This window comes from Motacilla alba, chromosome Z, assembly GCF_015832195.1.
Source record: "Motacilla alba alba isolate MOTALB_02 chromosome Z, Motacilla_alba_V1.0_pri, whole genome shotgun sequence".
Taxonomy (NCBI): Eukaryota; Metazoa; Chordata; class Aves; order Passeriformes; family Motacillidae; genus Motacilla; species Motacilla alba.
In genome coordinates, this window is record NC_052046.1 from 75,498,705 (window position 1) to 75,513,103 (window position 14,399).

The 14,399-nt window shown below is 41.8% G+C and overlaps 1 protein-coding gene across 3 annotated transcripts in view; it reads left to right on the plus strand.

Annotated features, from left to right (window-relative positions):
- Positions 1 to 1,043: 1,043 nt before the first annotated feature.
- MELK (maternal embryonic leucine zipper kinase) overlaps positions 1,044 to 14,399 on the plus strand; it is an 82,639-nt gene continuing 69,283 nt past the window's right edge. For all 3 annotated transcript variants that reach the window (XM_038125687.1, XM_038125689.1, XM_038125690.1), the window contains exons 1-12: positions 1,044 to 2,182; positions 2,282 to 2,383; positions 2,672 to 2,757; positions 3,154 to 3,270; positions 3,799 to 3,942; positions 5,478 to 5,546; positions 6,641 to 6,733; positions 7,797 to 7,895; positions 10,842 to 10,910; positions 11,434 to 11,532; positions 12,565 to 12,651; positions 14,002 to 14,130. In XM_038125687.1, coding sequence (XP_037981615.1) covers positions 2,320 to 2,383; positions 2,672 to 2,757; positions 3,154 to 3,270; positions 3,799 to 3,942; positions 5,478 to 5,546; positions 6,641 to 6,733; positions 7,797 to 7,895; positions 10,842 to 10,910; positions 11,434 to 11,532; positions 12,565 to 12,651; positions 14,002 to 14,130 — 1,056 coding nt within the window. In that variant the 5' untranslated portion in view covers positions 1,044 to 2,182; positions 2,282 to 2,319. The remainder of the gene's footprint in view (positions 2,183 to 2,281; positions 2,384 to 2,671; positions 2,758 to 3,153; positions 3,271 to 3,798; positions 3,943 to 5,477; positions 5,547 to 6,640; positions 6,734 to 7,796; positions 7,896 to 10,841; positions 10,911 to 11,433; positions 11,533 to 12,564; positions 12,652 to 14,001; positions 14,131 to 14,399) is intronic.

A 14,399-nucleotide genomic window follows, 5' to 3' on the forward strand; every position in this document is an offset into this window, starting at 1 on the left:
AGCATGGTCACAGAGGTAGCAGGAGAGGTAGCTAGTGACCTGAGCACCTCTTGCCCCAGAGGGTGCCACGGCCTCTGAGCCAGCTCTGGCCAGAGCTCCTGAGGAAGGGGAGCACCATGCACCTCTTGCTGCTGAGGAACAAGAGGCAGCAATAACAGATTCTCTGGCCTTCAGTGGGCAGGTAACAGGTGCAGGGGCAGAGAGCCAGACAGCTGCACTGCACAGCTCCTGCTGCTCACCCAGTCCTTCACCTCGCTTGTTGGAAGCCCATGCCCACAGCAGGTAGTGGGCAGGGACAGCTGAAGGTATCAGTCCTGTTAGTGCCAAAGCCCAAGGATGGAGCTTTTGCCAAGGAGGATGAAGAGTGGAAAGATTACATCAACTAAGATCTGTCCCTAGAGGAAATCTACAGTGTCTAGGGCCTGCCCCAAGTGACAAAAAGCTATCCCAAGAGAATAAGATCATGTAGTTCTACAGAAAAGGGACTCTCTAATCCTGCCCCCTGAGAGGCACAGGCATTTTGCCTGCACAGCCACATACTAGTCCAAGCCTTGCCTTGCAGATGGAAGCCTATGCCCTCAGCAAGCAGTGGGCTCTTTGCTGGCAACAGCCATCCTGCTTCAGGAAGGCATTCCAGGCTCTGCACAGACTGTTTGGTGGCTCTGCATGGTAGCACAAGGATGGGACAGAGGATTAGCACCTTGCTGCCAGGGCCAGGCTAATCTCTGGAGCTATGGCTGGCCCTGAGGGAGCCCAAGGGAGCCACACAGTCTAGTTTTGCTGTGGACATTTCAATAGAAGTTGATGATTTTGTAACACAATTTCCCCCCATGTTTCCTGCCCATTTCCCCTCACATTTGTTGTCGTAATACGACACGAAAAGACGACACGGACACTGCTGCTCTCCAGGTGAACAAAAAGAGGGACTTTTATTTTCTGACTCCAACATTTATAGTTTTCCAAAAGTGACAGTGGATTGGAGGGTGACAGTGCCACCTCTCCAATGACACTGGACAGACTAAGAGTCCATCAATTCTCTCCTCCTCCATGAAAGAATGCAAAACATAAGTTGTTTACAGAACTGTGTGTGAGAAAGTTCGTTACAAGAATGCAAACATCAGAAGGCTTAGCAAAGTCTTAGAAAATCAGGGTGACAATTTGCCATACTTCCCCCACACATAATTCTTGCATTTTCCCCATACTGTTTCCCTGCCCTTTCTTCTCCTCAGATGTCCTGCCATTTTCCCCTCGTTTCCCACTCCTCTCCCCTCATGCTTCTCACACTTTCCCCCTCACGTTTCCTATCCTTATTCCAGTCATGTTTCCCACTCTCTTCCCATCACGTTTCCTGCCCTTTCTTCTCTCATGCTTTCCTCCAACCATGTCACCCTCACATTTCCTGCCTCTTTAAATAACTGGCAAACGGGGGAACAAACTATCGCGTGTTTCTTCGCAAAGATGCAGTACTGCATTAACGAACCTATTGCCTATTAACAGTCATCTAAACATATACCTCACAATAGAGACTCCGACCTGCCCCGCGCTGTTCCGCCCCGGAGAGACACCGTGCCTTGGGCAGGCCAGCCCCAGGATGCCCAGGAGCGGTGCTGGAACGGCTGCCATGGCCGGCCGGGGCTGTGATGGGAAAGCCCGCGGGGAGCGGCGGGAGACGCCACCTCCTCGGAGCAACGGCCTCGGCCGCCATCTTGTGCCTGGCGCCAGCCCCTGCGGCGCGGACCCCGCTCCAGTCCCAACCGCTGCTCCTGGGTACGCGCTTTCTGGGAGAAGCCGACACTGTTTTCTGTCTCCGTAGAGACTGGTCTCGGCTGAGGCCGCCCCCATTAGCAGACAGCCGCCCGGCAGCAGACACCTTCCCATTCTGGCAGCCCGCACTGCCGGTCTCCCTCCCTCCCTCCCGGCATAGCCGTGCCTTCACGCCCGTTCCGGTTCGGCGGCGCGCGGAGATTGGCTTTTCGATCCCGGCGGCCGGAAGCGGGACATTTGAACAGTAACGGATTCTCTAGGCTGCTCCGCTGCGGGGTCGCTGCCTCGGGACGGAGTAACAGTCGGGACGGCTCCTGCCGGCAGCACCCCAAGAAACGGGGTGGGACTCGAGGGTCTTCTGGCTGCTGCGACTCGGGATCGCGGCGCTCCCGCGCCTGTCGCCGGGGAGCCGTAACAGGTCCGTGGGAATAGCAGCCGCTCCGCCTTCCCTGGGGCTGCTGCTGAGTTGGTTCCTGTGGCCGAAAGCATGAGAGCAATCTGCGATCTCCCCTTGTAGGTGCTGAGAAGAGCTGCCCGCATCCTGCGGGTCGCAGAATGGCCGGAGATGACTATGAGGAAATTCTCAAGTACTATGAATTACACGGAACAGTCGGCACAGGTGGGCTCAGTCTGTGAATACAAACAAGTGTGTGTGATGTGTCCACTCATCTCGATGTTTATCTGAGAGATTAACTATTACTTCAGAATCTGTGGGTAATGTTTTCTCAGTGTGTTTTGCGGGCCACAATTGTGGAAATGCAACTGGAAGGTGGTGGCAGCAATTGCTCCTTCCTCTAGCAAAGATGCTACATGCTGTGCATATGGTATTTGCTTCAGGGCGACTGAGATCAGGGTGAGAGAGCTTGTCACCATGCAGAGCTTTATACATTTCTGTTTCAAATTCTAGGTGGGTTTGCAAAAGTAAAACTTGCACGACATCGTCTCACTGGTGAAAAAGTTGCAATAAAAATCATGGACAAGCTTGCTTTACAGGTAATCCAAAAGATACTTCAGAGGTGGTAATGTGCTGTTCCTGTGGAGCTCTCAGGAGCACGGGTGCAACCTGTCACTGTGGGATAGTGGTAGATGCTGTAAATTTGGAAGAATTTTAATGGCACCACAAATCCTGTGCCCTCATGTGGAGAGGGCAATATTCCCTGGCTGTAAAACTGAGGCAGTTACAAATTTAAATATTAAACGGAGTGCTAATGGGAATAGTAGCATTGTAGCATCTGCCCCTTTGGGTTTTACTGAACAGTGTGTGAGGAGGGCAGGTGAGCAGTGACAGAGCTGGTGCTAGTTTGAGCAGTTCTGATCTGCAGTCTTACTCTGAGGTACAGACTGTCAAACTACTTGGCAATTTCATGTCTTGCTGTTGTGATCTTTTAGGATGACTTGCCTCGTGTTAAATTAGAAATCGATGCCATGAAGGATTTGAGTCACCAGCACATTTGCCGGTTGTATCATGTGATTGAGACACCCAAGAAAATATTCATGGTTTTAGAGGTAAGGAATGGTGTTTCTGCTATGGCAGAAATTTCTGGGTTTTGCTGTAGCAGTAGATGGTAGTAGAGTCCAAATGAAACAATTCTTAAAAAATCATCTCAATGACAATTGTGTCCAAGGTGCTGTAGTTTAAAAATGAAGCTGACCATATGTTCTGTCTCATTGGAAAAGCCACTTTTCACTGTTTGCAATAAACAAACTGACTTTAATTCCCACCTCACTCTCCAAAACACAGTGGCAGCAGGATATGTGGGACCTGAGAAGTGCCACCGAGTTGTCACGTCTTGGGCAGTTTCTGTCACCTGTGCTGGTAGTGTGATATGGCTGTGGCAAGCATCAAAAAAGAGTGGGGCTCTTGGTCTTGTTGGATCTGTTGCACACTGGCCTGGGGCATGCCTGGGTGCTGCTGCGACTAAGCAGAGGGAAGGAAAGAGAAGAGTACCTTCCTGTTGTCCAGTGCCCTTGTTCATGTTTACATTTCATGACTGTATCCCAAATGTATTCTTTTTCTTTCCTGCTTTCATGCAGTACTGTCCTGGAGGAGAGCTGTTTGATTACATAATTTCTAAGGACCACCTTTCTGAGGAGGAAGCTCGCATATTTTTTCGTCAGATTGTTTCAGCAATTGCTTATGTGCACAGTCAGGGATATGCCCACAGAGATCTCAAACCAGTAAGTCTGAACAGTAGTCAAATTTGCACAAGTAATAATGAACACCCACTTTTATTTCTCTGAATGGAGCTGGTGTGAGTTGTATTCTCTGTTTTCCTGTGCTTAGAGCTCTTTAGTTAACATTTTCTGAAAGAACATTATTTCTACTTATTGCTTTGTTCCTCAGCTGAGCTGGATGTAGCTGTATCTGAGGAAGGAGCTTCCTCTGGAAGAGGAACAGAATAGTGCACTCCAGTAGAGAGTGGAGCAGACAAGCAGACACAGATTTGATTTTGACTGTTGGTTAGGCATTTTTGCTATCCCCTTTACTCCAGCACGTATCCAGGGAGAGTTGTTACGATTCCTCTCTATTGTGCAAACTGTTCTGTTTTGACATTCAAAGGAAAATGTGACTCCCACACTGTAAACAAGTAAGGACAGAGGAGGGATATGCCACAAGACTGATCCTGTGGCTTTGCTGTCACCACAAGAATTAAGCATGGGCTTAAGGAATGGAAGCCTTGAGACTATTTCTCCTGGAAGGAGTTAGAAGTTTGCATGTTCAGAGAGACTGATAACTGAGAAAAGCAAATTGTTTGGGTACAAGTGTTTTACTGGACAGTTCAGAAAATCCTTGTCTCCAAAGAGCTTCTCTCCAAGCAAAGCCTTTTGTGTCCCTCTTCGAAAGATTTGGATTGTAGCTGGAGACCTGATGGGTTCATGGGATTGTGAGATAACTTGGTTAGGAATTGACTTCTAGTGGCTTCTGCTTTTATATCCTGTTTAAAACAGTGTCAGACCAAACTTCTTCATCCAGGCACGTCTTGGACCTCTCCCTAGGATGAGGCACCGTACTGTTACTGGGAAACCTGTTAGGCTCTTCACTTCTTTTTTTATGAGAAAGGAGTTTTTTTTAGTAGTAATCTGAATGTCTCCTAAAGCTGTTTTTAGGATGACTGTCATCATCCCACCTTGTGCTTCTCTGGAGGGGCTGGTGCTGTCTCTATGCCCCCTTTGTAGGAATGAAAAGGCTGCCATGGGGTCTCCTCTGAAGCTTTGTCACCTACAGGCTGAAAAACCATCTGTCCCTCAGCTTCCTCATTGAAAAAGTGCTCCAGCACCTTGGACAGGCTGGTTTACATCCATAGAGTTGACCTCAGTTTGCTGTCTTTCCTGTGCTGGAGGGTGGGCAGAAACTTAATGTGCTGTTCTCACTGTGGTGAACAGAGGGCAAGTGGCTTCCCCCACTTTGCCAGCTCTGCTTCTTTTCACACTGTCTGGGATATCACTGGTTGCATTTTCTGCCAGGCCAGGCTGCTGCCTCACAGTTTTTGCCTTCTGTGTAGCAGCCCCATAGGCCTCTCTGAGCAGGTAGGAGCTTGTATTCCTTGTCTGGAATATAGGATATACTCATTAGCAACAGACCAAAATCTCCAGAGGAGAGCTTCAGGAAAATTATGGCTGGTAATGGTGAGAAGAAATAGGGTGAAAGAAAATGTAGTTTCTTGGATACCTGGCATTATGTAAGAATTCATTACCACTTTGTCTTTTACTAGGAAAATTTGCTGATTGATGAGGAACATAACCTGAAGCTGATAGACTTTGGACTTTGTGCAAAGCCAAAGGTAAGGGCATCAGTTGCTATCATTGCAGAGCTTAATCAGCTACAGTGCACACATAAAATTGCAGGCGTGCCTTCAGGGTGTAGTGCAGAGCCTTGCCCTGAATTCAAGCTGTTGGTGTAGTTGTCCCGCTGCTAATTGCTTAGTAGGGCCTTACTAGTGTGAGACAGTTTTTCTGTGCAGAATATCAGTTTTTCTCCTCTTGCACTTCATCTTTCATCCCAATATAAGGCACATATTGCCTTGTGTGTAGAGTATCTACTCCCACAAAGGCTTGCACTGTAAAGCTTATGTTGGTGTCCATTTGCTCCCCAATAATTTTCAATGGCATGTGTCATTTTCATAGCATTTGTTTATGTGTGCAGATTGTGGATCAAATCAAATAGATTCCCCTTACCTTTACAAAGCCTCAGGATCCACATGGTGGTACTGAGTTATTTAACAAGTTTGAAGTTGGTTTCTATGTTGCTGCTGTGTTTGTCACCTTCACATACAAGATGGGTGCTGGGAAAAAGGAATTTAATCGGAAAAAAGATCTTACAGATCCAAAGTCCGCAGATTGCTTTAGCTGAGTCAAGTTAAAACACCTTGCAGGAAATCAGGAGTATTAGACCACCATCTTGGTGGTACAATGTCATCTCACTCTGATCTGCTTGAAACAAAGCCCAGGCTAAGGAATAACACATTTTTAATAAGGAAGCATTTTAGTGGCTCTTCATGAAGTTACTGTCTTAAATATTGATATAAATATCCAACCAGCCTCCTGCCCAGTAGCTCCTGGATTACTGATTCCCAAGTTCCATCTGTTTTCTTTCTGGTCACAAAGGGAAGTATTCCTATCACAGGAGGAGCTGCAGAAGAGGCTTCTGGGAGAACATGTGAAGGAGTGGCCTGGGATCTGAGCATTTATAGGAGTCTCCTGGTCTTGGACAGTTTTTGCCTGGTGAAGCCATATATTTTACCAAAGCAAAATGTTAGGTGACTGTATATAGACAGCATTGGAAAAAGAAGCTTTGAGGCCTCTAATATGTTTTCACTAGAAGACACCATTTGTGCTAGAGCAATACTTCTTTGTCATCAGTGTTGTCTTATTCTAGGGTGGCCTTGATTACCATCTGAATACCTGCTGTGGAAGCCCAGCTTATGCGGCACCAGAGCTGATTCAGGGCAAAGCATACATTGGTTCAGAGGTAGGTAATACAATTGTAGGTTAGGGTGGTTTTTTTCCGTGAGCACCCTGTATTTAAAGCTGGTGAGATTCAGATATACTCCCCTAGTGTATTTATTCACTGTCATGTTGCCTGAGTGGCCCTCAAAAGCTGTGTGACTGAGAGTAGTCACAGCCTGGAATAGCTCCTGACCACAGGTTCAGCACCTGGCTTCTTCATCTCTGACTAATCTTTCACTGTCACCAGGTGTTGCTCTACAAAAAAATTACTACCTTCTACCACATTATTCCAAACAGCAATTTGTTCTGTTAATTTACCAAGTCTTGTTGCAAATTTCTATGCGGTCTCAGTATCTTGTGTACTTTGACTTTGAAATCTTCTATGAAATCTTGCTCTTTTGACTGTGCAGTGTAGTAAAATTAAAGAGAACAAAAACTGTAGCAATTATTCAGCTTTGATTCCATGTCTAGAGCATTGGGGTGTGCTACATGCCCTTGTCAATCCATTCAAAATGCTGCAATTTCAGTCTCCTCAAACTTCCTTACTGTCTGTGCTGTTGGATGGAGTCAGTCTTTACCTCCTTTGCACCACTGTCCCTGACCTTTATGTCTTGCTTTCTTTTAGTTTTTCACAAAATCAGTGCTTCTCAAACCTCCTTTATCTTTATGACTGAAGTGGGAGTTGAAGTATGAGGCATGTAGACCTTGCCATGTCTATACAGAAAAGAAACAGTGGGCCTTAAAGCTGATTGCTACTGTACTGACATCTGTCATAATCGCAAACACTTTTGAGTACAAAATCCCTTCAGATGAGTTTGATTTCCTTTTTGTCAGTGAATTCCTTGTAGGTTGATGGTAATGCAGCGATTTGGTCACCTGAGGAAAAGGGTAATGGTTTTACTAGTGCTCTAGTTTCAGTGAATTGAAAATTGTGTGCTTTCACTTGGACTAAAAGAGTTCTGTCCAGATTTAAGGAACCTACTTTCCACAAGTTTCATGTGGGCTTTGCCAAAGGGAGACAATGTGATCAGTCTCTAAGCCATTTGAAACAAATGAGGTTTGTGAACTCTCACTTTTATTTTTAGGCAGATATTTGGAGTATGGGAGTACTGCTGTATGCTCTGCTGTGTGGCTTTCTCCCCTTTGATGATGATAATGTCATGGCTGTCTACAGGAAGATCGTGGTAGGTATTGATGGTACTAGAGTACATGAGGAACATGAATCACTAAGCATTATGGGAAATTTTTACTTTCTGATTTAAGCAAAAAAAGCTTGTCTTCTGAATTTTTTTATATTTTGCTTCTCTTTTGATCAGTATTTTGTGGATTTTTTTTCTGTTTTCCCTCAGCCTGTACAGTACTCTAGCTTGGTCCTATGATACAGTAGAAAAGTGAGTTTCAAGAAAAGCATTTTCTTGCTAGTGGGCTGGACTTTTATATCTGAGTGTTCATCTGTCTTCTCCCTAAAAATTACTAAAAATACTCTTCTTGAATGTCAGCCACTCTCATGTGTAGGAAAAGCAGGTTCTGCATCTGCTATTATACTTTTCTCTTCCAAAAGTAGTTGAATAAATAGTAAATAGTATAATTAAGTAATTGATTCTTTCCCTGTAAACTCCTCTTGATGTGGCTAAACAGTTGTTGTTCCTCATCACACATGCATCTCTGCCAGCCACTTCTGAGCTGCCATAAAAATCTGTGTTAACGAAGCTTGGTCTGAGTGGGATGATGAACAGCAGTGTAGAGTAATGGCTTTGTGTTCCTCTACTTCATTCTCCTCTCACCAGGAGTCTGATATGTCTTTAAAAACACACCAAAAAACCCTCCTTGAGAATATTCAAGCACTACTTTGGCAGGGAGCAGCTGACACAGGTTTGCACAGAAAATGTTTCAGGGTGCGTAACAGTCTGAGCTCTATGAAGCACCTGATTATTTCAACAGAGTATGGATTTTTAATCTGGAATTGGAGTACACTTGAGTACCTTGACAGAAGGAAGTACCTTGACGAGGAAGCTTAGTTTGAGTAATTGAAGAGAACTTTAAAAAATAAAAAAAGGGAAAAAACAAGCAAAGACTACCTAATACAAAGAGATTGTGTAAAGGTGCTAAAGTTCAGATGGGATGCCAGTAAAATTACGTGACTTCCCAACTCATAGTAATAGAATATCTTGAGTTGGAAGAGAGCAAAAAGGATCATTAAGTCCAACTCCCTGCTCTTTCCAAGACTACCTGAGTTAAACCATGTGATTAGGAGTCTTGTCCAAATAATGCTAGCAAGCACTTAATTTCTCAGTGAAATTGCTATTAAGTGTAAACAACGGGGTTGTTGAGCTGCTTTTCCCTCTCTGCTTCTGGTATGAACTGTGTCTACCCAGAAGGTCAGAGCACATTGAGAATGTGTCCACCCATAAGCATGCTGTCTTAGGATGACAAAAGCCTTTTTTGGTGCTCATTACACCAAGATGCAGAACCTGGTAAATGATCCAACTGCTTAAGGCATTCACAGAGCTGAGAACTCAGATGTGAAATGGAGATCTTAATTAAGAATATAAAAAATGATTCTGTCTAGTTACCATTGTCTAGCCTGGACAGGAACTATGAACTGAGTTGTTTGGAGCAACACAGTGTCTGCCAGTGGAATGTGTTGAGCTGAAACAACAAATGAGGTTTTGAAGCTCAGTCTGGGATCAGTCAAAAACTAATCATATCACAGGTGTTAAGATGCATACTTGCTATTTCCACTCTGAAATTGTTTTAATTTTAAGTGGTTGTGAATTGAAAATTGTTTCAAATGATGACACCCACTATTATGGAATTAGTTTCACACATTTTAAATCCTGAAATTTATAGTAATCTCATCTCAAACCTGTTGCTTTGCTCTAAGAGAAATCTGCTGCTTGAATTTAAATAAAATCATATGCCTTACATGCAGTCTTAATTCCCTGGAATGTTCTCTTCATTTGTGAATCAGTGGCTTGACTTTGTGACTGGAAAATTAGGCTGTGGTATAACTACTGTAAAAAAAGAATTACTTCTGGTATGACCTTATGTGCCTGGCAGATATCATAACCTATTTACCATCCAGTATTGCCCACAGTACAATAGATGAGAATTGCTCTTTGTTGTGTTGGGTTCTGTAGCATTATACTAAAACTAAAATGTAGATTACCTGTGTTACTTAGTTTCATAGTAAAGCTGTGCTGTAAAACAGCCTACAGAACTATTCATAAATAACTTACTAGTAATATCTGTAAAAATGGAACAGAAAGTCTTTAATCTGTGATGTCAGCACAATACATACGGTATTTAGAAATGTGGCTGCATATAATACTAACTGTTTGTTATTAAGGCATTTGTCTGTAGAAAGAAAACTGCCATTCTAAAATGATAGTTATGTTACTTGACAATGACTTTGTACTGATTTTTATTTGTATCTCGGTTTTCATTCAGAAATAAATGATTCTTGGTGGTGAATTTGGTTTGGTTTCTAGCTACTGTTACACCTCACATCTGGGAGTTGTTTTTTTCAATTTTCTTCTAACCAAAAATTAAAGAAAAACAACTGTACATAATTATCTTGAAAAAAATCTCACTCGCTAGATCTGTAACCTTTCTCCTGTCTGCTATATGAGATTTGAAAGTTTAGCATTAAATGTAACCTATTCAAAAAAGAATATCCTAATACCGAGGATGGTGTAATTTCAGTGTCTGAAAAGTAGTGATTTCAGGGAATCTTCACATTGCAAAGTGCTAATAGCAGTCATTCATAATCCAGTATGTTTGCACTTATAGAACTTCAGTACGAAGTTGATAGCATGAACCAAGTTGATAGCATGAACCAAGGCAATGGAAAAAGAAACAAGTTAACTGCAAAAGTGGGTGGGAATGGAAGTGGCACACAAGCAGAGTGGATGAAAACTGCAGCCAGTGATTCAAACATGGCATTTTCCTTACTAATGCTGCTGGGTTTTAGTACTGCCGTGACATTTATGCAAGTCATTCTTTAAAGTAAATTCACATCTTCACGCTGTTCTTTTTTATACAAAGTACAGATGTCACTATTATCCAAGTAATTTAGTAGTTCCTTTTGAGGTTCAGTGTTAGTTCTAGATCCTCTTCTTTTTTTGCAGAGAGGAAAATACAGTACTCCAAAGTGGCTCTCTCCTAGCAGTACACTGCTCCTTGACCAAATGCTGCAGGTAAAAGTTATTGTTTCTGTTCAATAGATGTATAAAGTACAGTTTAATTGGTTCAAAACATTACATCAATGAAATATTTAAAAAACATTCTGTGTTTAAATAAGAAGTTTAATTCTTACAATTTTTTGAAGAAAGGATTACCATTGCCTTCAGCAAAAAAATCTTTGGGAAAAATGTTTGATTTGAAAAATAATTAGCAAAGTTTACATGACTTGACAAAGTCTTCAAACAGCATGCATTTGGTTTTTCATTGTGTTCTATAGAAACAAGAGTTGTTTTGTAGCCCAAACATACATTTGGACTACACCAAAGGAATAAAGCCAATGCTGCATATCTCTTGGAGATCTGTTGTAGCTGTATGTTCACGGCTAAGATTTTTGAGTGTGAGCTTCCTTTTGTGAAGCTCTGAAAAAGTACTGGTTTCTGGTTTTGTCCCTAACCACCTTAACATTTTGGGTGGAAGATAAATTGTTTTTTCACTTTTTCTCCACAATTTATCACTTTGATTTTTATGGCACACCAGGTCGACCCAAAGAAGCGGATTACAGTCCAACACCTTTTAAGTCACCCTTGGCTCATGCAAGGTTTTTCCGATGCTGTTCAGTGGCAAAGTAAATACCCAGTAAGTACTTTGGTCAGATAGATACTAAAGCATTTAATGTAATATTTGCTGGCTTACTACCGTCCTCATGGTGCATGGTATGAAATTGTTTATTACAAGATGAACTTTGAGATGGTTGTGGTTCTTTTCTGATTCTTTTAGCTGTCAAAATATTATTACTTGGTCTTGATTTCTCTTAAGGAGAAATTTCATATGTGTTTTCCTTATATTCTTCAGCTGAATATGCACAATAACTGAATTCTCATCAAAAAGTGAAGTACCTCCACATATGAATGACCAGCTCCTTCCTCAGACTTGCTTGATCAGTACTTTCTTTAATGTGTAAAACACAAATATTCTGGAAGTCATGCTAGATGTGGTTATGGTTTATCTTGAATGTAGTCCTCAATGAAAATTGCAATTTTCAAAAAATCCAATGAAATTAAATGAAATTCAAAATTTTCCAATTTTTAATTGGAAAATTAAAATTTCGTTGAAAGGTTATTCATGCTGTCTCTCTGTAACTTGTTTTACTTATGTGAGAGATGAATGCAGTATGGAGAGGGAAAAAATCAAAATAATCTGGCTGTCAGCAGAATGTGCTGAGAAGTTCCTGCACGTTGACAGCCAATGCTTCCCATTGCCACCAGATGCCACTGTTACCCTAAAAAAAGACAGTTTGACTGTGCTCACACCATGAGTGCAACCTGGCTCTGGTAGAGATGGGCATGGCTCATAGCTTTGCATATTTATAGGCAGATGAAAGTGTACCTTCAATTCTAGTAAAAATCCTACTGGCTTTTGGGTGGCTTATTTGAATTTATAAGCTCTCACCTGTGAGGATCGAGGCTGTGAAGTTGTTGAAGTTGCATGACTTTTTCAGTCTGTTTCCTACAATGTTTAGCTGTGTTGCTAAACATTTGAAATACAAGGTCTAAAATCATCACTGACTATTGACTCAGCCCATTGCATTTCACAACAGTGTCACTGTCAGATATGGATTATGGGGTAAATTGAAAACCTCACATTTCAATATCCTTTGTGTTGTTGCAGCTGGGACATCTTGATGAGGACTGTGTAACAGAGCTTTCTGTGTTTCATGAGCAGAGCAGGGAGACTATATTGCAATTAATAAATGAGGTAAGAAGTTTATGTCAGTAATTTACGGTAATTAAATACAGTAATAGAGTAATTAAATTTACTGTGTTATCAGACCAATACTTATATATTTCAAAGTATGATATTTTACATACATTTCAGATTTAAGGAGGCCCTGCAGAACTCTAGAATCTGGCTGTAGCTTATAACTACAAGCTACTACTCCTTTAATTGCGATCTTCATGTTCCCTAAATCTTACTGTTTGCTGTATCTTACCACTATGGTAAAATCCTTCTGAATCTCTGAAAGTCAGAATAGACTTGTAGAAATTTATAGTTCCACAACAAATACCATTTGCTATTAACTATTTGCTTTGAAATTGTTCAATGTAGAGTAGGAAAAAAAATATCAACAACACCCAGGCAGTCTAAAAAATATGGGGCTTGTTGAGTTGCTATTCACAGATTTTTAAAAATAATGAGTATGTTTAGTCATTGTTGATGACAAATTACAAAAGTTGAACTGAATATTTCTGGAAGAATTGTCCAAATGTTAGCAGTAACATCGCAGGCTGTTGAAAAGACTTAAATCATGATGTGTACTCCAGCTTTTACCTGAATCTGAAAATTCTTCATTAAAACTGAATTTGCTGCTTCTTTGTACTTCTTAGCAGTGACAACGGTTTTGGGTTTTTGAAAACACTTGGGTTTTCCACATAACTGTAGCAGAAACAGACTTTTTAAATGTGTGTGATACTTATAACAGATTTGTGGAGTTAATTCTTTTTGTTCTTTAGTTATAGCAAATAATCAGAAAAACCTGTTTACAGAGGGGAAAGTCCTTCCAAATAAGTTATGATATTTGCATAGTTCTTTCCTGGAAGACTTCTAATCCTTTATAAGTTATTCAAACTAACTATACTATGCTGCAAACCCATCAAAAGTGGTGTCTGTGTTCCTCACACACAGAGAGTTGCTGAAAATCATGCAAAAAGTTGGCAGTTAGGAAAGAATGAGCAGGAGTTACTTCCAAAAAATTTATACTCTTGCTGAACTATTGGATAAACCGAATTACTAGGTTTGCATTTGCTTCAGTAGATAGCTCTTCACTTCAGCATTTCCATGCTACTGCATAAACTACAAACTAACTTGCAAACAACCTTGCAAACAATGTTCTAACTTGCAGAACATAGTGCCTTTTTCTTGATTTCAGGCATGTAATGCAAATCACTTAAGTCTGAAATTACAGTTACATGTAATTAGGGCTGCATATCAGGTAGAAAAATTTGTAGAGACATAGAAATACTCAGAAGGCCGAGCTTGACTTGTACTTGCAATGTTTCCAAAGAGGAGATTAAAATACTTTTTCTTTCTTTCTCCCTGACCCCACAGTGGAAATATGACCACATGTCAGCAACATACCTCTTGCTTCTGTCCAAGAAGGCTCGTGGCAAGCGTGTTCGTTTAAGGTTTCCATGTCTAACAGAGCATTCCAGTACCGTGATGTCAACAGTCCTTGAGGTAAATTTGAGTTCAGCAGGACAGCATCTTGCTTAAAATCCTGCTCTGCATTGACAAAGCTCTGCCTGGAGAGACATTCTGGTGCTCTAAACATCAGGAAGAGAGAGCATGAGCTTGAGTTTAGCTCAGCTGGTTAGAACATGGTGGTAATAACACCACAGGGGTTTTAATCCTTGTACGGCCCATTCACTTAAGAGTTGGATTTTATGATCTTTGAGGGTCCCTTCCAATTCAGAATATTCTGTGAAGTACACAGGCAGCCAAAGTCT